A 27,871-nucleotide genomic window follows, 5' to 3' on the forward strand; every position below is an offset into this window, starting at 1 on the left:
TGAAGGACTTTTAACTTACAATGCAAAAGCGCATTGCTGTTGTTGTTGTTGTGATTTGGTGCTATATATGAAAACAATTAAGAAAAACACTGGACACTTCATACCCCTATATGAATTTATTTGATTAAAATTGTTAGGAAAACACAGAAAATCTCACTTTGGTGTTTTTTTATTTTTCCTACTCCAGAATTTAGGGAAAAAAGAAAACATTTTTATTTTGGTGAAAAAAATTATTGGTAAACTACTTCAAAATGAATCTTAAAATAATGCTTTAAGCTTGCCTTTGGAGAAATTGTACGTTCAAAATGATCGACACCATGAAAATGACTAGGGCCAGCAACATAAAGTCTATAAATATACAAAAACATCAGCAGGTCCCGCTCTTTAACCTCCAGTGCAGAAGTCAAAGTTCAAGATATGCCACCTTGATGCCTAATTTTAGTCCAGAGTGTAACGAAGCAGTGTCCCTTTTTTCTTTGCCATCTGCCATTTTCGGAACGTAGTGCTGGATGTCTTCACTGGAGCCTCACTCACACTTTTTTAAGTCTGTCCTGAATGTGATCATAAAAGATGATCCCTGGAATGAAATAATGGCTGTAATTAGGTAGAGAGAGGCAGATGGACCTAAAGGGCCAAAACAGAAACTAAAAACTAGATTTGAACAAGAACTCGTTAGAAACTCATTCTGGATAGCAATCACCCACCACAGAAAAAGTCAGTCGGATAGAAGTTGTCTTAGAGCTTTGAGTGAGAAATTGACTTCCCTTTGTGGAAAGTCAAAACTTACTCAGAGTCTTTGTTCTTTTTCTGTGAAAAAGCTCAATGTGAGATGAAGAAAAAGAAGTTTAAAGATTCAGCTCATGAGCAGAAACTGTTCTTTGTTGTCACTGTGAAAGAAACAAATAGATGAGCAACAATTTCAACAGTTTAGTTTCATCATCTGAGCCGTGGAAAAAATATATTTATATGCAAGCCTTAAATTTAAATGGACTATTTTATTAATTTTACATTTTTTTCTTCCTGCTCAGTTTAAAAATAAATTGTAATCTGTTCTACTGTTCAGCCAAGAGCTTCACACTTTTTCACACATCAAGTGCTTGCTGAATCCAAAGTGATGAAAATGTTGCACATTTCTAAAGGTCACCTTTTACAGATAGAGTTCAGTTTAGAGACAAGTTGTGGAGAGAGGCAGAGACAGAGAGCACTCATGAAACTAACACTGAACTAAAGCACAATCAAGAACTCGGTTGTTTTACTCACACACACACCACTGTACTCACTCACTGCAGAGCTTAATTCTTCTTCCCGCCTAATGACATATTTTCAGTTTTTTTCTTCTGTGCCTCATTGAACAAAAGACACACCTTTATGTTAGCATTTAGTTCTTTAGTGTGTGTATGAATGTAGGTTTACTGCAGGCATTTGTGTGTGTGTGTGTGTGTAACTGAGGCAACAGCCGTGTGAAACACATTGCATAACTGATAACTGGCAGTGATCGGTAGTTCCCATGGAAAGTTTAAATGGCACTGTGGACGTCAACATGGATTTGTTTACCAGTTTTCATTTTTTTTTCCTGCGAGAGGAATATCTCATATTTTGATATTCCTACCAATTTCCCCAGCTCTAATTTGTTATGGCAACATTAGTTAATTTTAATTGCTTGACAAGTACATGCTCAACTGGTATTATTCCCAGTCTTGCAAGCTGCATCACGCTGCACTCACAATCGGAAGTTTTGCCTATAAAAAAAATGATATCATTACAATTCTAACATTATGATTGAAACCACAAGAATAAAGCATTATTTAGGAAGACTCAGCAGCTTTCAGGTAGGCAGGTGTAACCAGCTAACAGAGGCAAGCTAGCTGTTTCTGTATGCTAGCTGTAATAAATTTACTGAAAAGAAGGAAATTTAATTACCTATCTAACTTTAAACTAGAAAGAAAATTAGATTACTTTCCCAAACCACAACTTTCATTGTCCCCACTGTTATAAACTGTTGATTCCATTCACTATCGTGATAAACACACAAAATAGCCACATTAGCTAGCTGCTACATTAATGTCAGGTCAGAGAAAGAGCTAGATAGATAAGAATAGGGATAGAATAGGTTTTACCTCTGTCATAGCATCATCAATCTGCTTCAGTTCCTCATAGTGGTCACGAGAGTCTCTCAAAGGCTGAACCATTAGTTCTTCAATCTGAGGGAAAAGCTAGTGGAAAATACCACAGTATAAATTTAACATAATCTGTTTACAGTACTATGCAAAAGAGCCAGCTGTTATTTCTTTATAATTTGCTTCCTAGGTGCCAAATTTTCTTGTGATTTTTGTAAGTGATCTTGAGCAATAGAAACTGGACAAGTGGAGGACAAAAGAAGTGACAGGCCTAACAAACTTCAATAGATGAATAGTATCTGAATGCCAAGACCTAAGAGATATATCTGGTTCCTCAACTGATTGATCTACGGTTGAATGAAACCTCATCAAACCTTTGCACAGTACTGTACATCTGCACACAGCTGGAAAGACAGAGTTATACCTTCATGACAGTCTCAAACATTGGAATAAGGACAAACTTGATGAATCCAATTTGAGCTGTGGGTTTGGTAACTTTATCCCTGTCCATGAAGGGAGCGACGGGGAGACCCTCAGATTTCTCCCTGTCGCTCTGGAAAACAAATTTGTGAAAGTATTGTTATTAAGTTCAGTGTATTCAGTCTTTGCTTTAATTTGGCATTATTAGATCACAGATTTACTGATGAACATCAGTGCTTTGGTTGGCGTCACCTGCATAAAGTACTCCTCAAGTAGACAGTCCACCCACGGTTCAGCAACCTCAGTTGGCCTCACCTCATTGGAAATATCACAGCACTTGATCAAAAGCATCTTCAGCTGAAAAAACAAACATACACTTGTAGAAACACCTGCACAACACACACAAACGGAGAATAAAAGTAAAAAGCCAACTTTTGTCTTTCAGCATTCACTGTATTTCTGTAACCAATTTCCCAATTACACTAATACAACCCGTTTCACTTCTGCAAATTACAGCACAATCGATGAGTCTGTTTGTTCTGAGGTCACATCTGTTAAGCACAGTAAAAGAAACAGCCTATGTCAAGTAGAGTTGCAACATGACCTCCATGATGCACAGGCTACGTACACATGTCACATGCTCTTCATTGGTGAAGTCAAAGTTGTCCACTTTTTGCTTAAAAGCCTCTAGTATCTCTCCGTGTCTAGCCATATCGGTGGCCAGAATGAGGGCGATAATTGCCTGGAAGCATAAGAGCAAAGTCAAAGTAAACTTGACATCTGCTTATACATGAAACGTGAAAATATGTGGCAAGTTTGTAGGAATTGAAATGAAATGGCATGCTTGTCATAAATATATATTTGTACTAGTAATAAATAATAAATAATAATAATAATAATATTAATAAATAATAAATAGTAATGCACGTCTAACCTTTCGGATCTGTTTGAATGCTTCGGGATCTACATTCGCAAAGATATTGCACTCGGGAAGAGAGAGGATCTGGAAAGCCACGGCACAGTGATGGTTCTCCAGCGGAGAGATGTCGTTGTAGCGCACTGCCAGCTCTGTGCGTGCATTGATTTGGTACCTGATAGATGGAAGACATTGTTGAATGGATGGACTCAAGATGGATGGATAGGATATTCTCATGAAGTTTCTCTGATAAGAGATATTCTCGCCTGCCTGAAATCCACAGCCCAAAACAAATACGATAAAAATGAATTGCCATGTTTACATAACCGAGTTCTCTCCATGCAGAACTAGTTTCACAGTCCATCAACAAGTGTTGTGCAGATGATGTCAAAATATACCGGGGGTCAACAGGTATGTGCAGCTCTGTCAGTCAACACCCCCTACAGAGAGAATAGCGAATCTTACGTGTTGTTGTAGCCCGGGTGGTCCAGGTCGTGACACACTGCAGCTGTCATTAAAATGCCCATATCTGTGAGCGTCAGCTTCTCCTGGTCAGCAGTGTAAATGAAAGGGCTTGTTACAAAATGTAAATGATCATTATCATAAAAAGGATCTTTATTTTGCAAAAATGGCATAAATGCAGGAAAAGTCAGTCAAATTATACACTTGAAATGCATGAGCGCGTATACACATCCACACCCGCAAACTACACCATACCTGCAGATTGCAGAGATGAATCATGCCATACATCATCTGACTAACACAGAAGCAGTGACGAAAGTTGTGGAAAGGGTTGTTACGGTAGTTCTCCTGAACTGCCAGCTGAAAGGCAGAAAATTATTCATTCATTGTGCTCACTGCAGAGTCTTAAATTAAAAGCATTTTATAGGTTGTGCCCTTTAAAAATTCTTTTTCAATCTGTGTCTGAACTCTCCGCATTATTCAGTATAACCCAGTACACCCCTGCTGTTGTTATTACCAGCCAGCGTTTCAGGGTGATGGGGTTCATGTTGAATTCCTTCACCAGTCCCAAGTCATGGTACATGTACTCCAAACAGCTCAGCATCTACAGCAATAAGAAAAGAGAAAAGAAGTCAAACATCAGTCATTTGGATGACACAGTGAAAATGGTTGAAGGAAACTGACAAACCTCGTTGTGTTCCCAGTGCCATACATCAAACGTTGGCTTCTTCAGTGCCTCAATAGTCTCCTGAGAGAGCGTGTACTGCAACGGCCAAGCAAGTAAAGCCATCAGATCATCAAGGACCTATTATATCTTAAGAAGGGTGCTTTGTCCAACAGCAAAGAAACATTTATCATAGATTAGACACCTTTGGGTAACTGGGGACATCTCGTCTTGGAGTGACCTTCTTCCCATCATCAGAGAAGTTGTACTTACATGGACAATTTACCCTAAGATAAGAAGGAAAACAATTTGAGATGTATTCCCTTTTTTCTTTTACTAACTAACTTTTGAAATTGTAGAGGCTTTATATCAGACTTCACCTGCCACCACCTCTTGAAGTCATTTCGTCTCGAAGCTTCTTCAGTTCATTTTTACACTTCTCAATCTCCACTACTTTCAAGCCCTCCACTGAAACATGAAGAGTAATATTTTCTTAAGGAATGTGTTCCCTCTGGAATATTGCAGCTTATAGTCAATCCAAATGATGTTTCCTTTCAGATCCTCTCAGCTGTATCTTCCTTTAATACACACAATCTTTGCTTGATTGTCTACTTGTTCCTTTGACTGTCAAGTACCTACATGATCAGGAGTTGAGCAACCAAACTTGGCACACGAGTACATCTTAGGCTCCTTAAGGTTCTTATCTATGTCGGATATTATGATTTTATCAGGTTGCCTAGCAACCACCTAGGAACATGCTAAAATTATCTGTTAAAGCACAAACATCTATTGAAAGCATTATATGACATTTATTTCAGAACAATAATAATTACATCATAAAAACATGATATAATGTCTTCATGTTGACTAGCAATTTTACCTTTAAGTACTTACAACACCTTATAAAAGCATTTTATCGTTTTAATTTCATAGCCAAAAGCATACATACAGCGATACTATAACATTAACGTATTACTAGTTGGATTAAATAGACCACTCACACTCTACCCTCTTTTCCAACATGGCTATCCTGTTGGTGACCTCAGTCTTTAACTCATTGATGCGAAAGGCTCTGTGAGGGAAAGGCAAATGACAATATTAGAATTTTATGGAGAATTTCAAGTGGTGCAATCGAACGAAAAAATAAAGAAAACCAGCCAACATCAGCTGACGACACAGCCTATGTATGCATCCTGTTGACAAATCAGTATATAGAGCACATTGTTTAAGGTGCTTTAGTGTGCCTACAGTTTACATATCTACAATCTGCTTTGCAACCAGCCTCCACCCTATTTCTTCCTCCTAATGCAATTTCTGACTATCAGTGTGATATCTGCTGTCACTGATGCCTGCTTTGTTATGCACCATGGATCTTGCTGCTGATTTGTGTGCATAATTACTGGAACTGACAATATTGTTTTGACTATATTGGTCCTGACTAAACTGTATTTTTCTTTTTACTAACTGACATTACTTTGAGTTTGACTCCGTAAACTTCAAATCTGAGCAAGCACCGAGCACGCTGCTACGGGAATATGAAATTCACAGAGAAACCCCCGGATCCCCCACTGACATGACCGCTGTGGGACCGGGCAAACCTCCACCAGCCCCAATACAGCTAAACAGGTGAAAATAGATGTAAGAGTGACCGGACTTTGTGCTGCTGAATCATTGATTTTATTTATTTTTTGCTGTGTTTTACTTGCTTGTATTTGAAAGAGTGAGTGTAAACACAACAAAATAAAAATAAACACAATAAAATAAGCAATCCGTAAAGTAGCAGGATTACTTTCTTGGAGAAGTAATCAGTAATTATTAATTAGTAATTACTTTTTTTAAGTAACTTGACCAACACTGGTTAGGTACGTGTGAAAGAATAAAAGATGAAGACATTACCTGCTGAACTGCTCAGCGACTTGGGACAGCACGTTCTGAAACATGTCCTCCTTCTCTGCAAACATCAGTATAGTCTCAATAAGCAATTATGTTGTCAGATTTGGGTATTGATTACTTTCTGTTATAGTGATTACTTTGAAAAACATGTGATGTTTCAATGTACATTACACTGAGCTGTTGAAACACTTTACCTCCGAGCTGAGGAGTAGACAGTGGAACGACTTTGTACAAAGAGCTGCGAGGAAATCAGATGTACAATTATTATTATTTCTTTTCCTCAAAGTCTTTTTCAATTCTACAAACACTGCTTCATGCAAATTTGAGAAGCAACTGTTATCTGGTTATTATTGAAAGCTTCTTTCCAGCTAGTTAATAGATCTGATGATGATAATGATCGTGATTACTTTGCTACTTTCCTGAAAGTAATTATATCCCAATGTCTAACAATACTTTAACAATACTTTGGAGAGTTGGTAGGCATGGTTGGATCGATGGAGACCAAGGCACCCTCTGGATCCACCATCTTAATGGCAGTGTTCCTGTCGCAAGATGAGGAAAAGAAAGAGTTAAAACATCTGCCCTTAACTTTTTATAATTTACATACTTAATTGTTTATTATCCTCCTGTTATAAAACGAGGAAACACAATTTTAATGTTTAAATCTCAAAATGTAATCTATTAGGCAAGTAACAAGCCTATTCCATGTTTTTATACCCAAATTTGATCCAACACTCTGTTTTTTTCTGCTTTTTTGTAAACAATACATTTGAAAATTCATGGATAACAATAATCAAATTTTGCATTATGAATATAATTTAGATTAAAGAGTCTGGTATATATTGATGGCTTAAGCATTACAGAAATATAAAAATGAATTTGATAATGGTCACTTCTTACATTGGGTGAAACTCTTGTAAGTTTGTTAAGCACTGTATATGTATAAAATCTTTTAAAAATTAAGCTTTATTTATTTTTTTATTTTTTTATTTATTTTTGTGTGTCAGTTGTGGAAATAAGTTTAACCTTGAACCTTTTGTAAGACACATATACTAATTGTATTAATATTTCTGTTATTTGCTGTTAAAAAGCATAATTGTGACATAATTTGACAGGCATGTTCCTGGGTTTTCGACCCAGTTTTTACATTTATTTTGGTCTTGTGATTTATTCTTTTGGATTTAAGAGATTTTAATATTCTAGTTCTTCATTAGTCTTGAGTTTTGTTTTCTCTGGTGCATCTCAGTTTGTTATTTCTAGTTCGTTGTTCTTGTTTTGTTACATTAAGTTCCCTTTCAGGTCCAGTCTGTTGCTGGTCTCGTCTCCGTCTTGTCATCAGCGTCTCCTGCTGTAGTCTGTTTAGTCTCCGTGTTTTATTATCCTTTGTTTCCCTTTTTATGTTTCACTGTCTGTCTGGTCTCTCTGTCTCCTAACTGGTTTCCTTATCCTTTCATGGTAACTTTTCAGTGGGCCAGTCCCTGTGTCAAGTTCACGTATCTCAGTCTAGGTCTCAGTGTGTGTTATTTCCTGTTTTATTTTGATAGTCTCCTGCCTCCTTTGTATTGTGTTCAATTTTGCGTCCCTGGTCTCATTAGTCTATGATTAGTGTCAGTTGTGTTCGCGCCTCTGGCCTTTTCCTTCGTTATCCTCTGTGTGTGTATTTTGTCTGAGTATCCCTGTGTGTGTTTTCCCTGTGTTGAATTAAATGTGGATTATTTCCTCCTTAGCAGCTTTCAGTGTGTTCTGAGAGAGCTCAGCAATAAAGCTGTTTTTGAATTCAACCTCTGTAACTTTAGTAAGACTAAACAACAAACCTGGGAATGTTAGATGATGAACACAGAAGTTCCTTGATGTCACATGGGCTGCAATGCTGGCTGAACACCACCTGTGATGTAAACACAGCTCCTGCTTTGGTTTATTTTTCAGATACACGTGTTATTCTCATATTCAGATATTGATCAAATAAATTAGTTGTCAGTTATAGTAAAGTAAAAGGAGTCTTCTCAAAAACAAACATTAAAAAAAAAGTGCTGCCATTTTTGTATCAGGTACACATTCACACAAACAGTTGAAGCTTGAGGCTTTAGAGTGTCTGTGTCATCACCTGGGAACATAAGGTAAGAGTCAGTTATTTTTAATAGTTAAATAAGGCTAAGTCAAAAACACCAGGAAACAATAAAAAAAATAATTAGTTCATTAAAAAGGTGGATAAAGTTTATTTATGCAATTTTTATTGATCTCAAATTGCATAAATAAATTCGCTCAGTTCATGAAACTTAAGCGTAAAATACAAGCACCAAGTTTACAAAAAAGTGTGTGCATCTATCCATGTGATCTCAAGTGAGCAGATGTAGCAGACAAACAATCAGCCTCAGGCTGTGTGTTTGGGACTTTTGAATAGACATGTCATCGCCAGAAGAACTCTACATCACCAGATCAGAAAATCTCAGTGTGTTTAGTACTAAAAGCATTAGCCATGGCAGCTGCTGTTGTTATGATTAAAAAATCTGAAGAAAACCTGTGCTTTTTTTTCCTTTTCTACATCGCCCTCCATTATTAATTCAATTCCTGCTTATTGAAATGTTAATGTAATTGAATAGATAGATAGATGTAAATCTATATTGTGTTTTGTGTACAACATCAAACATTAATGAAGGTTTGTGAGAGCTTCACAAACAGGTGTTTGGGTCTGTCATTAACACCTGTGAGGCAAACTGATGAGCACCACTCTCTAATTTTAGCTCCTCCTCAGCTGAAGTGTATCCACTGGGAATTTGTTTGTAGGAAAGCCTAGGAGGTGAATTATAAATGGAATCATTTAACTGCAATAGTTATCGATTGCTGTTTTAACAATTAAACCTATTATGAAATTCTAATTATTATCCTAAAATCGATAGAATAATAAAAAACCGAGTCAGTGAAACGGGGTAAAGGTTTGAGTTAAACCAATGAAAAATGTATCCGTAATATTGATAATGCAAATATTTAAAATTAGACTCACCTTCTGCACCTTTCCATCCACATCCAGGTAAATAGTTTTGGGGGTATAGGAGGAAGAGCTGGAACCCATGTTGGCCTCCCTCTCCTCGCTTACACACCCACAGATATTTTGTGTTGGAGTCCTGACAAACCTGGGAACCACCAGGGTATTTTATAAAATCATGATAGTTATAACACAAGGTGACCAAAAAAACAAGTTTTACAGCAAAAAAACAAAACAAAAAAATGGTCACAACAGAACAGTACTGATGCAAAATATCACCATGAAAAACATAAAATTGTGTATAAAACATATAAATGAACACACAGTCGAATCGTTTCTTAAATTATCTTCCAAAAAAACGGTTAAAATAACTAAAAGCATCATCACATCTTTTGAACTCACAGCGTTAGTGAAGCTTCCCGTGCGGAGGCTGGAAGTAATGACCCAGGTGCTGAGGATGCAGCTGACTCACATGCACATGCACGCGCACATGCTCAGACACAATTGATGCACATGCAAAAGGGGAAAGCTACAAGGAGGAGAGAGAGGCTGGGAGCGACGAAGCTGGTGAGGAAGAGTACATGTCAGGGAGCTGGAGGGGTATGGAGTAATATGAAGATAACTGGTACTTGTATTGGTTGCCATGGAACTTAAGTGGCGTGGAGCTTTTAGGGGCTTTTACCTGAACCTCTTATCTACAACGTCCAATCCCCTGAAAATTATAGGAAAACACAAACACAAAAGCATCATCAGATACTGAAGATAATTTATTTATGCCACTCCTGTCTGAAAAATTACATTACAGTTGTGTTGCTGTTGGTGTGTTAGAAAACAGCGGTTGTTATTGGGCCAAGAGGCACACAGGGCTCAAACAAAACTCTGATTAGGGACTCAGGGTTACGTGGAAAATCCTAGAAAATGATATCTTATCAAGGGGACTAAATCTCCAACAAAGGAGGGGTGTATTTTCAAATGACCTTGTTCTTTAAAGTCAGCCAGTGAGCTTGTTTGTGCTGTATTAGTGAATATGTGTGAGCGTGTGTGTTCCTCCTCTCAGTCGGCTCATCTTCTTTATTTTTAATGGCAGGTCCTGCAGAGGGTTTGGTCAGATGAGTTCAGAAGGGCACTTGGGAAGATTTCAAGGCACATTTATTTTTCTTAGCAACACTAAAATACTACAAAACAAACACACGATTTCATACATTTTTGTTACACATTTAGGCCATGTAAAAGATTGACTGACCAGGCTTGATGCATTTCATGTAGTGCAATTCTGATTTAAGTTTTGATGTTGTTGTAGTTTGTTTATCTATGCTGCATAAGTAGATTTTCACTACAAATGCTCCAAGGTGAAAAACCTCAGAAAGATAAGCAGATATAGCACTGAAGTAGTTAAAATCAAAACGGCTCTGTTGTAAAGAAGAACAGATGCATTAATTATCAAACATGTTAAACATGTATTTTAGTCCAGCGGTATCAAAAGTATTAGTGAGGCCCAAAGAGCTACAGAATATATTCTTGGTCTTATGAGTGGACACATAAATAAATAAATAAAGCTCTGTCACATCTTTTAAATTCTTGTCTTATCTTTTCTGATCTCTTTTTGTATACTTTTAGATAACAGGGACTCTTTGGGTCACAGAAACTCTGCAATGTTAAAGGGGAAAGTGGTTCACAGAATCCAGAACAGATTGTATGGATTTATTTTCTAAATTTGCTGGGAAACGCTCTCTTAATCTTTAGCGAAATATTTCATGAGCCTCTCCAAACTAAATCTAGTTAAGAATGTGCACCACTGTTGTGTGGACTTGGACTGAAGTAAGTCCAGCAATAAGTGTTTTGAAACACTTTAACATTTATAGTATGGACAGCAATGCAGCTGGGGCTGGGACAGCTTCAACAGGAACACCCTGAGACTCATCTGTTGCATGACTGATGTGACAGCTGGTGTTAAATCTGAATTAACTTCAGCCATTATGTTTGCTTCATTTGTCATAAAATAATCTTCATCTTCGCATAAAACTTCTTGTTAGTCAATTGTCCGATTACTTTTGAGCATCTGAAAATGGGGGACTGTGTATAATGGCTTTAAATCCATCCATCCAGGGTCATGGGGGGGCTGAAGCCCAGCAACCATAGTATGAGAGGCAATGTACACCCTGGACAGGTCGCCAGGCTGTCACATGTCTGACTGTAAATCCTAAACAGTGAATGCAAGAAAATGAAATAAAATCAAATGCCCCCTTAAATTCAAACTGAAAGTGAGCACTTCAGTCCCATCGTGCTTATTATTTAAAATCCACCGTGGTCCCGTGCAGAAACAAAACTATTAAAACTGTCTTTATCCAAGAAATTATGGATCAAACTGTGTAAATGAAAATTTTATAAAATGCTATAAGACCTGTAACTGCTGATTTTCAGTCCAGTTCTTCTGTAATTTGGCAAACTCAACCTTTTCTCCGTTTCCCTGACTTAAGAATGTCAATGTAAAATCGATTCTTTGCTTCTTTTTTTTGTCCCTTGAGTTAGATGTCTTTTTTAGATTTAAAGGTGTCTTGAGTCATTCATAGGTCAGTGTTAACTGACTTAAAAAAACAATGTCCAACCTTTGGAAGACCTTCTGAATTTTGCACAGTTGTGTATATTGAAGCCAAAGTCAGTACTTCACTAGATCTTTGCCTATTCAGAAAAAAAGCTGGATAAGAACTTTCCAATAGTAAAATGTCACCTTCCTCCACAGGGAATTTCACACTGACTGCTTGGTGTGAAGAAAGGTGCTAAAAAAAAGAGGCTCCATCAGGCAGCAGGAGGTGGTTGTTCAATAAACTGGGAAAACTTCACACATCCTCTCTATTCACTTACTGCAGATACAAACACACACATGCTTTCTGCACACAGATGGGTCGCTGTTCCCCAGAGGTTAATTACTGCTCTGACTTCTAAGCTCTTCTGCAACCACTGGAGAACAGGTGGAAGATGATGGGACAGACTGTGCTGCTAATAATCAATATGTGATATCAAAGTGCGCAGCTGAATAAAAACGGCCTGTTCTCACTACCAAAGGATATTTCATTTTCCACTTACTGTAACACACATGTGATTATGCACATGTATTCTTCTCGCTGCGTGATCCCCTGATGCATGTGTATTCATGAGCCTGCCTGCTAAGCGATAAATGGTGTTTCAAACAGAACAAAGACCACGAAGCCCAGATCAAAACAGGCGGCCCCTGATTCGCTTATGCAACCGTAATACTCACACCTTCAGTGAGGGAAGGTACAGTTCAGGATAAAAGCAATCAGTAAAATCATGCAGATTTTCATGACAAAAGATGTCCAGCTGGACCTCTGAAGGGAACACATTATCTTGATAATAGTGATAAACCGGGCTACTTTGTTTGCATGTGTTTGTAGACACTTTCACAAGCTCACATCCGCTTATTCTGTGTGTGCGAGTCTCATCACCAGGATCAAAAATTCATTTTCTCCTTTCAGACCTTTTTACCTTTATAAGTAAATCTTGCAAAGTGCATCTAACTAAAAGCATCATCACAGCGTTAGTGAAGCTTCCCGTGGCTATTCTGTACATGTATGTTGCATGCCTGTCTGTAATGCAGCCTTCACCTATTCAAAGTGAGAGTCAAATATGATAAATATAGGTAAATATGATACGAATGGTTTATGGAAAATATGATTTATGTTACATAAATTAAAAGGTCCTTTTTGAAATAGCTCATTTTAAAGTCAGTTAGCTCATATTATTCATAACTGAAGCAGATATAGTTATGGGTTAAACAAAGGTCGGTGTCACTGTACCACCTGCACTTGCCAATATTGGGCAAAACAAAGGGGCAAAATAGTCTTCATAAGTTTGTCAAACAAACAAACAAACAAAAAACCCACAAAGATGAAAAAAAAGCAAACTATCATGAAAAACAGATCATATAAAATACAGTTAGATCTAAATCTGTACTATTTAAATTGTTTCCTGCCAGAGTGCATAAAACTCAAGTATTCAAGGAAATGTTTGAGTGACACCTAATGGAGCAGACAAGTATTGCACTTAATATTCAGAACGGTACAGAGTTCAGCTACCTTACAAAGACAAAGAGGAAGATGTCTTTATTTCTTCTGTGCCGTGTGTAGCCACCATAACAATAAAGTGTTTATGTAGATATCAAGCAAGACATGAAAAAAGAGTGAACATTTGTAAGGATACAGAGTGTGGTTTTAACTGACTTAAGAAAAATAACAACAAACAAAAACTGTACAGTCACATCTTAAACTTCCCAATAATAACTCAACAAGGAGCAAAATATATATCAGACCCAGAAACTCTTTAATGTCTCAGCATCATATACATTATATACTACATGCTGGTGGACAGGATATAACTTTTCCTGTGAGAGGATATATTTTCAAAGGACCAGAGAAACACTGTGCATAGCCACAGAGAAATAGATGATAAATAATGGAAGACAGAAAGTTAGCTGAAAGTGAACTCATCTATTATCCTAGTGCATCAGCTCCATTATTCTCATGGCCGAACACAACCAACAAACTATACATGTACATCACATAACATGAGTAGCTGTCAGTGCTGTGGTGGGGTGTGAGTCTGATCGCTGGTGTCTGCACATTCCACCTCCACAGGCAGGTGGCCGGTTGGGATGCCTACAGGAGGACGGATCTTTCTCACAGGACTGAAACTGCGTGGAGATGAGCCCGGGGAGTGAGCAGGGGAGCGGACAGGGCGTAGGGAGGAACCTGGAAGGGGTTGTGGAAGTGGTTGTGCGAGTGGAGAGGAGCTGCGAGGGTATCTGCGTGGGGTGGACCAGATTGGTCGATCAGTTCTGTGGGAGGAAGGAGGCGGGACTGAAGCGTAGGTAGCGGGGAGACTCGTTTCTGATTGGCTCATAGCATTGCCAGAGCATTCTTCCAGTCGCTCCAGGCTCTCCTGAAATAAGATGATGACACATGTGTGACAGCTGTGGGCTTTCATCTGTGATTCTCATGTAATCAAGACATAGTTTGTAGCAGAACATCAGCTGGACTATGTTTATAGTCGTGACTGTACGAGGTTTCTAGCCAATTCCTTCTAGAACTAGTGACAGTCTAACCAACAGTCTACTGACAGTTTAGTAGCAGAGCTGCTGGAAAGGTTTTTCCCCCAAATGAAAGAATGACTTACATCTTCATTGAGAACGTAAAGAGGCATAGGACTCCTTCGACCAAGTGTAGATGGTTTGGGTACAACATCAACTGTAAAAGATGTATGAGTATTATCATGCAGTCCCAGTTTTTTTAGCTTTAACTTCGTAATATGCAATGTCAATCCTGACTGTTAAATATTAGCCTACAGTGTGATGCAAACATCATAAAAGTGCTGTACACAATTAATAGACTGCAAACTATAACTGCTGCTCACCATCATGGCCATTTTCACTTTGCTCCACATACACAGGAGCTCTTTGGGGGACGGGTCTGTGCTTCTTCCTAAAGCAAAATAAATCAACAAAACAAAACAAGAAAACAATCAACTGATTTAAAAGACGCCTTTATATATACTGCAGATCACAGTTTTGTACTATTTTCCCACCAAATGTCTAGAGACTGGAGCTACTTGAGATTCTAGCCACATGATCAAGTGCACTGTCAAAGCCAATGAGAGAAGGAGGGGGGGGGGGAGAAAGAAGGAGAGGAAGGAACAGAGCAGCAGGGGAAAGAAAAAAGACGGGGAGGGGGGGAACAAAAAGAAAAGGTCTCACTTGGAAGGTTTCCAGCAGGCACACACTGTCACCAGGGTGATCAGGAGGAATATGCCCCCAGTGGACAGGATGATGTATAGCGAGCTCCGTCCTAAACCAAGGTTATACAGAGGCGGAGAAGAAAGCCAGAAAGAAAATAAGAGGAAAGAAGGAAAGAGCTTAAAACACACATGCACACACTTAAATCCTTGTGCACTTGTAAAACTATACAAAGAGTAGTAATATAATCTAAAAATGCTACATTAGTTCCTGATCTTCCCCCAGTGAACATAAAACATTTCTAACACGTCACAAATCTGTAAACATCTGCTCCACTTTGACTCGTCATGCAGCTCTGAGCCTGTTTGTAGCTATCGATCCATCCTCCATCGAAGGTCACCAACGTGTTTTTCTACAGGTGGCTTATACAGGACCCTCCATCTGCCTTTAGGGGTAAGGTCTGAACCAAAAACCTGCATTTTCCTCGACTCTCTAACACCAGCCAGAGAGCACATATTCAGCACCTTTACACAACTTTTATACAGATACTTCTTCCCACATGGAGTGAGAACACCCGATGCAGGTGTTGTCAAAGAAAGAAGCGGTTCACACTCCTCACACCAACTATCAAAAGCTGGGGTGACTGAAAGTCTTGGAAATGTGTACTCATAATTCCACTGGTCAGCTAGAGCACGGTTTTCAGCAAACACTCTCAGCGGCACAGGAAAGGGACTGCCTGGCTTCTTCCAGAATCCTTTTAAAGATTCTAACGGACTTGATGTTGGTAACGTTGCACATCCTTTCCAATACATCCATAAAGCAGCTTCTGAGCAGTTTGCAATCTGAAAGCAGCAGTCTTGGCCAGTCTTGTGTCAGAGGGGGTCCTTGTCCTTTTTTTGACACAGAAAGAGTAAAGAGGTGCCTTTAGCCAGTGCCGCCTAGAACAGAAGAAATTCACAATAAGATGCTGGACATCTTCAGTGAGTCCAGCAGGTGGGGCCATCACGACAAGCCTGTGCCACAAGGATGAGGCAACCAGATTGTTGGCAATCAGAGCTCTTTCTGTGTAGGACAGCCGGAGTAGCAGCCATTTCCATTTAGACAACCTTTCTCCTGCACCCCGTTCTAGTTCTGTTTCTGAAAATGTTCATTTTGCATTCAACTCTGCATTAAACCCATTCACTCAGTGAAGCAGTGGGCAGCCACCAATCCAGCGCCCGGGGAGCAGTGTACAGGGACGGTGCCCTGCTCAGGGGTACCTCAGGTAGCCATTTAGTGGATTCGAACCCCCGACCTTCCAATCATGGGGGGACCACTCTACCTACGGAGTTATCCCTGCCCCACCATTCCGATTACCATTCCTTCCCAAGCATAAATTTCCTGGCAGGGCTGGAATGTCAACTGTACACCATTTACCCACCAATAAAGTAAAACCATTTACTCTAGCTTTCTCAATCCGCACATTTAGGTCATATGTCTTGCATACATTAAATATATCTCTCATAATAAATACATTCTCTAACATAGATCTGGCTGGGACACAATATGACTTATCTTCCAGAACTTAAAAGTCTGTTAGATAACACCTTTGAAAATTCTTTATATTTGATGCATAAAAGAGTCACTGTTCTCCACAAAACAGCAACGGTAGTCTCTACTGAATCTGCTGGATTCATTGTGACTTACTGACCTCTCCAAGTGAAAAAGAATGTTGTTGGTGCATCCATGTCCTTAAGCTTGGTAAAGCGAGCTCGAATTAGAGCCCCTTTAGTGCTCTCCTGAAGAAAATAACTTAATCTTTTTATGATACAATAAATCCTGCTGACTATTCTGACAATTGGAAACACTGTTCTTCCTGTTGCTGTTTCTGAATTACCCTCCTAATGTTATCAGTATATCTATAAGTGTATCGCTGACAGATATCTTTGATTTGATCTCTCCCTTCCTCCCACCGTGCAATTAGAGATTGAAACCCATTTTTAATTGATCTCCAGAGATCATGATCACCTTGAATTTCTACTTTTACTTGTAAAATTCTACCATTAATATGTTCTGTACTTGCCAAAAAGCTGTATGTCCAAAGTGGGCCAAAAATAAAATACCGACCCCTTCGCAGAAATTTGTTCCATAGTTAAAAATACATTGCTGTGCCCAGCAGAAACTCCACTCCACTCTATTTCCATAAAATTATCACTGAAGGTTTCTTGTAGCTTCTTTTGTCTTCAAGTTCTGTAATCAAAGCTCTATTCTGTGCATCCCTCCCCCAAATTTATATTTAAAAAGGTCACCTTTAAATAGGGATGGGTACCGGTATCGGTTCTGACATAAACGGTAGTAACCAGACCGAAAAGCAGCGCACATTTCCGTGCTTTATTTCAGTGCTTTGTTCCTGAGATGTGATACACTTTAGATTCTAGCCAATCATTTTACGTTTCCGAGGATAGTAGGCGGGTCCAGGTACATAGTTCTTTTAGAGCAGAGCTACAGATTAAAAATGCCCAAGGTAAAGCGTCAAAGTCTGGCTGTAATTCACAGAAAAAGATGCAAACTCAGCAGCCTGCAACAAGTGCTTTAAGCTGATACTGTCAAAGGAGACACCTCAAATCCGATTAAAACACCTGGCGACGCATAGCGTTTTTTTTAAAAGCCGAAAAATGCGCTGTATTTGATAGCTTGCTGCGAGACCTCACACCAAGCGCATCTACTGCGGGTGTGGTGCCTGTTATCGGACCAGGAGTTAGCAACATCCCCCAAAAAACCGAAGAGTAGAGTCCTGGTCCCTAGCCCTGCCAGTGTAGCAGAAATGATGACGGATGATGATGGCAGCAGCAGCCGTTCTTCTCTGCGTGAGTAGCTTAATGTTGTGTGTGTAATTTACGTTGAGTAGGCTAACCATGTTATTACATTAATGCATGTAAGGTGAACTAGCAAACATCATCATAGTTACATGCGGCTATCTTCTTGTTTGATGGCAGATACTCCCTTCACCCTGGCCAAAAAGGCTAAAATGACCAAAGAAAAAGTGGAAAACAGTTAAACATGAGAGGTTTTTGGACAAAGTTTGTGTTTTTTCCATTGATTAAGCACTGCTTCCAGCCAAGAGTGATACCATATGTGCCCTATAGCTGCAGAAAAGGCTAACATTATTATCTTTTTACAAAAAAACAGCTGAACATGAGAGGTTTTTGGATCACCGGTTTGAGCACCGTTTAAGCACCGGGACCGTTTCAAAAGTACCGGTTTGGCACCAGTATCGGATAAAACCTAAACGATACCCATCCCTACCTTTAAATTTAGCAATTGAGAAAAGGAAGAAAAGCTGACACGAAAAACTGAAAATAAGAAACATTAGTGAAGTCTAACCATCTTGAAATTATTCTAAAGGCGTTTAAGTTTGGAGTCCCTACACCCTAAACTCACAGTTTTGAATCTGAAGCACTTAAGCTCCTGTGCCAGTGTTTCATTAGATAGAAAGGGTGGAACTTCTGACGATGTAATCCAGGTGGATGGTATAGCAATCATGACCTCATGATTTATTGAAATGAGTGAGTTGATTAACCAACTCAGGTTGCTTAACAAAAACAACAACTCCCTTATTCATACAGGAGGCGTATGCAATATTTCCATGCCCCACTTCGTCTCAAACTGCCAACAGCATCTGCTCCACTGTGATGCTGGGCTGTGGCACCGCTCTCACTCTTTGTCTCAAAAAAAGCGACAGCGTCCAAAGAGAAGGCACAACTAAAAAAGCCATAAAATGAAAACAATTGTTTACAAATATAACCAGAGAGCCACAAAAAAGAATATGAATATGGCAAAAAGTGTAGATTGAGTGTGCTGGCATGAATAGTTGCACTGAAGTAGCTCATTAAGGTTATCCCTTTCAAACTCTGTACTATGAAACTATGCAAGCAGAGGAAACAGAGTAGTTTGAAAGCCTAAAGCCTGTCTCCTCGTGCAGAACATCACAGTACAGCAATAATGAAGTCAGGATTACTGAGGTCCACTGAAGCACAGCGTCCTCCCACCTGCCTGTTTTTTTTCTTTCCTCCTCCCTCCTCATAAATAACCGTCCATTCATTGGATTAGACTGCCTCTCCCTCTCTTGCTCCCTCTCAGCCTGACATGTGGCTCTTCACTGGCGCCCAGTAACAGGCACTCTGAGCCAACTCTGTTACAATCACAGCCTGGATTTGCACTTGTTGTAAACAACATTGTTTGAGAGGCCAGCATGTTTGTGTATGGGTCAGCATGAGATGATAATTGCTCCTGCTAGCTCCTACAGATGGAGGGTTTGAGAATAATGAGATGAAATTTACTGTGCATAGTTACCTTAACATATAAAGCTATCATTCAAATTAATTTAAAGGAATTTTAAAGATTATGCTGCCCTGCAGTAGGTAGAATTTACACTGATTCCAGTTTAACCAGCTACAACATAAATGCAGTTTACAGGCTATTTGTTTTACAGGCTACGTTTACGTTTACAGGCTTTTTCACTTTTAGTCCAATTCTCTGACCTGGCCTGAATGTTATTTTCTTCTTCTTTTTCTTTTAAGCCACTTAACACTGATCTCTGAATCAATCGATCAATCAATCAACCACAGTTGTATATACACATAACAGACGACATAGCAAGGAACCAATTTTAAAGTGCATCTTTAGGTATTTAGGTACTAACTTTAGGTTACTTGCCATTCACAAAAACACATCATTTGTTCCCATATTTTTTGCCAAATTTATGAAAATACCAAAGATTACGCAGTCCGACTGCCATTAAATAATATTTTTGCACCAATAAGGTAATTCCTAGAGCTATGAGCTGAACAAACAAACAAACAAGAAACAAACAAACAATCTACAGCAGATGAACAGTATCTGAAAGTCACATCTTTAAGAAATTAAAAAACATCCAGAAAAGACCTGACACAGGACCTAACAGATTCATCTAACCCTTCAGCTGATCCATCTACAGGGAAAGGGTGGCTGTCATGAAGCCAAATTTCACATTTTTGGCTCAGTATCTACAGAAGGAGTCAGCAGAGAGGTACAACTGTGAGTTTCTAGAGTAATCTTATTGAGGTTATTATTGTTATTGTGGGATCATCTTGACAGGGAACTCAACAGAAGGTTGCCAACATTCAAGAGCTTTGAATGTCCACGAAGAAGCCTGGAGAACTATTCCTGAAGACTAATTAAAAAAATGACAAGATACCAAATTTTGACTGCCAAGCTTTTTCAAGATTAAAAACATTCAAGATTCAAAGATTTTTATTAATAATTTTTCACATGTACACAACATACAGGAGAATCAAAATACTGTCTCTCTCAGTTTACTGTAGAGAAGTTTTAAGAAAGATGAAGGACGCTCTAGGGAACAGAGAAATTTAAACCTATGTGCAGTGCAGTAGTGCGTGATATAAATAAAATAAATATATCCGCTTGTGACTAGGACAGCACTGCAAATGATCAACAACAGCCTGTATGACAGTGGTGCAGATGGTTGCAGTAGAATTAGAAATGTACTGTTTTTGCCTTATATTCTGCACTTTTATGTTTGGACATATTTTAAGAAATCATTGATTTCTCCTTCTATTAGCAAAATATAGAGAAATGGTACTTTTGCACATTACTGCATGTACCGGTATATACTTGTGTCTTAATGCAAAATCTTTACACTGCCATACTGCTGCATAGATAATACTTCTTAATGCTTCTTCCAACTCTGTTCAACTATTATTAAATGTTATCACCCATACCCCCCACCCCCCTCTCTTTTATGTAAACACGTGTCTTTTGAGTTCCTACCAGCGTAACTTGCCACCTACTGTAGACAGTGAGCCTGACAGGACTGCTCTTCGTGTTGCTGATGGGGTTCTCCACTGTGCAGGCGTAAATGTCATCGTCTGACATCAGAACCCGTGAGATGGTCAGCACCTTTTGGTCATGCGAAAGCAGCAGACGCGAGTCATTCGTCAGCACTTTGCCTCCCTTCAGCCAACTGTAGACGGGCTTTGTGCCATTATCGTGGGAACAGTGGAGGTTGAAGTGCTCGCTGTACTCCAGGACAGAAGACGCCATCATCTGGATGTAAGGCTTGGATATAGGAACTGAGAAGAAGGACAGGGCAGAAGATACAGAGGTGAATGAGACTGAAATGACACTCTCTGGACAGGAAATTTCATTTTCAACCTGTATTAAATTTTTATAGGTCCTAACTCATCTTCCAGTGCTCTGCTCTTGTTGCTCAGATGCTTTGAAACACGAGTAAACTTGAGAGTAATTCTGCTTACCGTCCACTGTGAGCTGAATGTAGCGCTCTCCAGTGAAGGTGTCATCTGTGATGGAGATTTCCACTTCGTACACCCCTTCATCCGACAGCTGCAGGTTGTGAAGCAGCAGCGAGCCATTCTCAAACACCAGGATGCGGTTGCGATACTCGGGCCTCAGGTTTCCAATGATGTCCGTCCCTATGGACTGCACGACAGTGATCGGTTTCACTTTGTCCTTCTTTAGCTGCCACTTAACAACAGGCTTGTCTGTGCTGCTGCTCGAGTAGCTGACTGACAAAAGGGCTTCTTTGCCCACCGTTCCTCTCACCACCTGGGTTTGGCTTGTGACATTCACTCCTGACACCTCACCTGTTATAAAAAAAGGGGGGGAAAGACACAATGGTGAGGTCTTAAACTGATGAGCAAATACAGAGGTGTGTAAAGACAATGTGAGGCAATGATGCTCTGTCAGTGATTGGAAATACATGTGGAAATTATGCAAAACGAGCTAACAAATGAAAAAAAAAAATGCACTAAATGATGCTACTGGGCAAACGCAAATAGTCACATGCAATACACAGTTACAGTGCAACACAGGTATTTTACTCAAATGTTTTCCTTTGATTCATTTTGAGTCTTTATCTTTATCCCTGTTCGGTTCATTTATATTGCTAGAAATAAATGATGAGAAAAAAAAAGACAAACCAAAAAGGTGTAGGCTGAAGCTACAGCTTTTATAACACCTACAATAAATAAATAAATTATGATGCAAGGAATTATTTCCGACAAAAGAAGAAAAAGAAAATTTAGACCATTCATGTCAAATGTAGCTACAGATGAATGCTTCCTCTCTAGAGCAGGGATGTGAAACTTATTCTCCACTGTGGGCCACATGCACCATCACTTTATTCTCAAGTCGGCTGGATCAGCAAAACTCCTCATTCTGTCAGTGTAAAGAAGATTTAACTACACATTTAATCCATAAAATATTTTAATATAATAAAAACAAGTGCAGTTTAACCAGCACAGCTCTTTTTCCACATTATGTAGAAATGCTTTTGTAGTAAAAGAAAGATATCTGTCACATTTGAGGCTTGAAGTAAGTCATAAATGTTCAAAATGACAGAAACAGTAATGGCAGCTCATTGCCCAGACTACCCTGGAATATTAAAACAGAAAGATTTTGTTAATTTATATAAAAGAATTCTGCTTCTTCCTTTTTTTCGTATTGTAAAAAATCCTGTGTAAAATGTTTTTACACACTATGTTACGTATTTACCTTGGAAAAGGTCTTTATCAGTACCTAAAGCTGTAAAACCTATTAAATTACAGCTAAAAGTCCCAAATTTATGCCCTCCTTCACATTTTCCAAAGCTGTTCAAGCCTTTACTGGGCTGAGTCTGGCCCCCAGGCTTTATGTTTAACACCTCCTCTCTAGAGCATCTTCATACTAAACATTTATCACAATCTTCAGTAAATATGTTAATTCACTACATGTTTTTAAACAGTTTCAGTATGTTGCATATTTTAATTGGATCAGGATTAGAGTTCCAAAGATTAACCCAACAGATACACAACAACACCTCACATTGATCCTAACCCTGGGTTTCTCAAAAATAGAATTTCCTCTTAATCTGGATTTATTATCCCCTTTTTGAAATAGCTTCTGGACAACAAGTGGCAGTTGAAAATCTCTGCACATAATTTGAATCATGCTATTATCTACCAAATATGTGAATTTCAGTATATTTTGCATAGTATATTTGCTGTCATGATTTTGATGCTGTGAAGACAGGGAGTGCCATGTAGCAATGCCCACTTTGCCAGAAATCAAACCAAGAACTCACAGCTGTTGGCATTTGCGCCTATACGGTATACTCCAAAGCTGCTCTCCTACTAGATCACCCTGATATTTTATGCATATGTATCTGAGTTAAAATTTTACCTGCAAATGCAAATCTGCCAAATATTGTAAAGCCCACAGTTCTTAAAGAGAAGTAGTTTAAAGTGTCTAATAGCATCTATGTGTACTGGGAACTTTTGTGATCACTGCAGTCGTGTTACGCCGCTAGAATACAAGAGGAGATTGTAAGTATTTAAATGCATTTGACCTAAATGTGCAGAGGCCGCGTTGAAATAGAGATAGTAAGTGCTTTTCTCTCGAGTGTCGAAACCTTTTTTGCTCTTTTATGTGAAAAAGAATCGCTTTTACATGACCGATGATTAAATGTGGGCAATAAATCCTTTAATAACATATCTGACATGTTTTTCTTTTAAACTTTCACATTTCTTTTTCTTCTCTCTCTTAACGATCAAAAGGTTGGCACGTTTTAGTTTTACTGAAAACACACATGCTGGTTTTACTTTGTCTTCAGTGTTCATGTCTTGATTACTACCCTGTTTCTGTGAGCCCCACCCTCCTTCTCAAGAATTCCTCATAATCTCCTGGAGTGAACAAGTAATACACTAATTTTGATTTGTGCACCCCAGCTATCCTCCACCTCCCACAGGGACATTGGAATAAGGAAATATAGCGTGAGCCACATTTCAGCTTTTTTAAGAAACCCTGTCTTGGAAACCAAACACAGCAAAGCCATTATGTCCACAGTGGAGTTCCTGTAAATCAGCTGTAGCTGGACACATGCAGGTCTGAACAGTGGCTTCGGGCCCATGAGGGGCATCCTACTGTTCTGGCTCAGTGATGGAGAGATCAACCTATGAGAGAGACAGAGAAGAGAGAGGGGAAAAGAGGGAGAGAGAGAGAGCGACCATTCTTGCAGAAAGGCAGTTAGCAAGGCATCGCCTCATTGCCGTGGTAACCATTTGGTCTGCCTGACAGGGGTTGCCAAGGCAATAAGACAAAGGGCATGATTGTTGAGACTAGTTTCCTCCCTTGAAAAGAGTGAGGGAGGGTTAGAGAGAGAAATTCTTTGTCAGTGGTGAAGTTGGAGATGGACACAGGATTCAGTGATTCCACCAAACTTGCCTGCTTTGGGTAAACTGGTACAGCTGAGAAATCAATCCAAACCTTTTAAAACCAAACTCACCGTACTGTAAACTTTTGACACTTGGTCATCATTTCCTCATCTGAAACTACCCACACACTCAGGAGAAGGCCCTGCCCAGTTCAACAGCTCTCCACAAAACTCTTTATCATCACACTTAACCTAGACATCCCCTCCTCGCACGCCTTCAATGGCCTCTCCATGCTCCTTTGAGCTTTAAATGGGAGCCCAATAACGAGCACCACCCTAGAACAAATCCATTGTGCAGCCAACCTCACAAAGTGCAAGGACAAAAATAAAAGCATCAGCGTCTAAATTAACTGGGATTAACTTTGCTTCAAAAAGAGTCGGGGTGAAAGACTTGGATCTGGGTTTTAAAGGCTATCAAATAATAGAAATCTGAAATAAAGATGTGAACTAAATGATAATTATTGTGAATTGGCACACTCAGGCTGTTATTTGCATTCATTTTACTATTTACATTCCTTCAGCAAAGCAGCCTGCAGATCCTTACTCTCTTTTTTTCTGTTAATAGTCAAACAAAGACTTGGACTTACCTGAAAGGACAAAGACGAGGAGGCCAAGGAGCTTCAGCAGAGGAGGAATGTCAGCGAAACTGCCGTCTCTAGAGGAGGGTTTCCTCTCCACCTTCATCTTGTGTCCTGGGCAGAGTCTTTCTCCCACTTAGTGAGCATGGTTTATCCACCCTGGGCACGTCTCTGCCGCTCAACACTCTATCCACCGCCTGCCTGCTTGCAACACTGGCCTCTGCCTGGTCACACTGAGCCCCACTCTCCACACAGCACCCCACTCACTGCCAACAACAGCCAACTGTGTGTATGTGTGTGTTTGTGTGTGTGTGTTCATGACACATAGTTTAGACAAGCTCCCCTCTTCCCTTTCAAAAAGTAGTTAACAGAAACTCTCTGCTTTTAGTAGATCGTCTGCTATTTTCTAAAAGTTTTTATATTCTTTTAACTACACAAAAAGCAATTCAAGTCGAGTTCAGCTACTTTCCAAAAAAATTCACGCTGGAAAGGACTACTTAATTCAGCCAGAAGCATTTCCGAGCTTTAAGTAGGTTCCTTAGAGCTTCTAGAACCTACTTAAAGCTCGGAAATGTCTGAGTTTGAAAAACAACTCATTTCCCCCCCCTCTTTGGCCTATTTTTGTGGCATTGTTCAAACTCCTCTCTGGACTGGAGCCTCACAGTAAACACACAATTTGCTGCTTGGCCACCAAACCAATCACACGGAGCCTTTTAGGTATTTTTCTTCTGGTTTTTACGCACTACTGTGTCAGGTGCACGATGCTATATACAAGACATTCATAGTAATAGCAGCAACAAACGAAGAGCAAGTATAGAGAGGGTTTTGTACCTGCTTTGTCCTCTAGGTGGAGTCGAAACTGCACCACAGTAGCAAAGTGACATATGAGAAGAAGTCAGGAGCTGGAGGCAAACTAAATTATTGGAAGTGATGCTAAACTTTTCATAAATCCAAATGCATGTGAAAATCAAAATAGGAATCTTACACGTGAGGTAAAAAGTACATGTGACAATGCAACAAAAGTCAAAATCCAATAGTTCTGTTGCTTTAGATCCTTCCTCTGACTGCCGGTTTGCATGGAGCTCTAATATCTTGTAAGTTTGGCAGTCACTTTTTATTACAGCAGACACGCTGCCATGTGTGAAATCCCCGTATGTTTGATCAGTCTGTTTTCTGTTTTTTTTTTTCTTTATTTGTTTGTGTGCACTGATGAGTCAGTTGCATTATAAATCATCTCTCCCACTTTCTAAAAGTCTTTTGTCAGGAGTTTTTTTTGGAGCATTTTGTTTGACAACAAAGGGATGTTTTATGAAGAGGAGGAAGCCTGCGTTGACAGGAAAAAAAACCAAAACCTTCCAGGACTGTGGGAACAGCTGCTGTTGACTACCACTCTCACAGGGCTGGTACTCCTGTGTAGTGAGCCATCAAAGTCGAACCTCTCCCCTCCACCTCTGCCCTCTCTAAAAGAAACACCTCCCATTTCCTCTCATCTTCTTACAGGCTCTAAATCAAGGGGGACAATTTCCAGTCAGCTGAGCGAAGAGGGGACTAGAAACAGACCGAGCCTGTGTGTCTCAGTTAGTTTGGCTGAATGTGTCATAACAGAAGCTATTGTCACTTTTAGACCCCATTAAGACTGATGTCATCCCCACACATGCAGATGCAACACAGTGCATACATGATACAAATGATTCTCATATCTTTTGAAATCTGGGATTCTTGCATTTAACAACATCTCCTATTAGCTGATATTTGTGCAGATGTAGAAATAAAGCTCATATTTTCTGCACACTGCCCACTTGTGTATTCTACTCAGAAAATATGGTCTCTCCTAAGATGGCGAGGGCAGTCATAACCACTGGAAAGAGGATAATTACGCCCCCTGCTGTTTGTCCTGGCTTATTCTTCTCTAATTATCACCCAGGAGACCAGAAATCTTTGCACACTGACAGACTGTCTGAGGAAGAAAATGAACTAACCAAGAAAATCTGTCTTGTGATTTACTCTTAAAATGGTCCGGGTCAGCTTTAGTTAAGTGCAAGCTGCGAAGGGAAGAAAATATTATTCTGTAGTGTGTTTAAATCTGGCTCTCATGTGATGATGTATTAATATCCTAACACGATTTTCCAGCTCATGTCTCTCTCTTTTCTTTTTTTTTGTAAAACTGTCTTTTCCATCACCTTCAGAATTCAATCTACAGCACGAAGTGGGTGTTGTGCTATGTTTGGAGGTGTGCAGGATATTGATTGTTCACCCACAGTCATTAAAGAGACAGGAGAACGTGGCCATGGCACCTCTGGGACTGAGTAGGAGAAAAGAAAGAACAGGTCCATATAAAACCCGTAGAGGATGTTCATGAGATTTGCGGCTGAGAGGAGGAAAGTCAGCCTGAGAAGGAAGTGTTTGCGCTCTGCCTTTTCGAAAAACCGCCGAAAGCAAAGGCGCTGGCTGTTCCACCTCTGCAGCTGGCGACGTGCGAGCGACAATAAGTGACTTTAACGGGATCTGCGTGATGAAGTACGGCTCGTGATTTTCCTGTTTGAGAATGCGTGTGTGCCGTTTGAGTTTGTGCAGTTCGCTGTGTGGCTCAGATGTGTGTGGGTGTTCTGAGTGGGTGCACCGGGAGACTGAAGATGCTCTATCCTGTTTCTCATAAAGTGAACAAGACTGCCTCGGCAGATGAAGCAAAATTGTGTTATTCTTTTGTAATTTTGGCATGTAATGTAAAACGGATATACACAGAGGGTGTTTATGACAAGGCAACTGCTGGGGGATTTACATGATATGAACATCTCAAAAAACATCTTTAGTACAAAAAGAGTTTTGTGTTAATCATTCATTAGAT

General features: G+C 39.5%; 2 protein-coding genes across 2 annotated transcripts; both read right to left on the reverse strand.

The window, feature by feature from the left end:
• Positions 1-334: 334 nt before the first annotated feature.
• Positions 335-8,335, reverse strand: pde9ac (phosphodiesterase 9ac). The gene is made up of 17 exons (XM_035909798.2): positions 8,287-8,335; positions 6,937-7,014; positions 6,667-6,710; positions 6,476-6,530; positions 5,581-5,651; positions 4,960-5,047; positions 4,785-4,866; positions 4,604-4,678; positions 4,433-4,519; positions 4,171-4,275; positions 3,919-4,001; positions 3,472-3,628; positions 3,166-3,279; positions 2,790-2,894; positions 2,542-2,670; positions 2,118-2,213; positions 335-577 (listed from the first exon to the last, which is right to left on the reverse strand). Exons 2-17 carry the CDS (start codon positions 6,996-6,998, stop codon positions 527-529), a joined length of 1,404 nt encoding a protein of 467 aa, XP_035765691.1. The 5' UTR covers positions 6,999-7,014; positions 8,287-8,335; the 3' UTR covers positions 335-526.
• A 5,234-nt stretch (positions 8,336-13,569) lies between these two features.
• Positions 13,570-25,443, reverse strand: hepacama (hepatic and glial cell adhesion molecule a). The gene is made up of 7 exons (XM_006795454.3): positions 25,036-25,443; positions 21,495-21,842; positions 21,030-21,311; positions 15,223-15,313; positions 14,883-14,950; positions 14,646-14,716; positions 13,570-14,411 (listed from the first exon to the last, which is right to left on the reverse strand). The coding sequence occupies exons 1-7, from the start codon at positions 25,130-25,132 to the stop codon at positions 14,049-14,051; spliced, it is 1,320 nt and encodes a 439-aa protein (XP_006795517.2). The 5' UTR covers positions 25,133-25,443; the 3' UTR covers positions 13,570-14,048.
• Between the last annotated feature and the right edge of the window lie 2,428 nt (positions 25,444-27,871).

Source organism: Neolamprologus brichardi, chromosome 14, assembly GCF_056152115.1.
Source record: "Neolamprologus brichardi isolate AB-2024 chromosome 14, ASM5615211v1, whole genome shotgun sequence".
NCBI lineage: Eukaryota > Metazoa > Chordata > Actinopteri > Cichliformes > Cichlidae > Neolamprologus > Neolamprologus brichardi.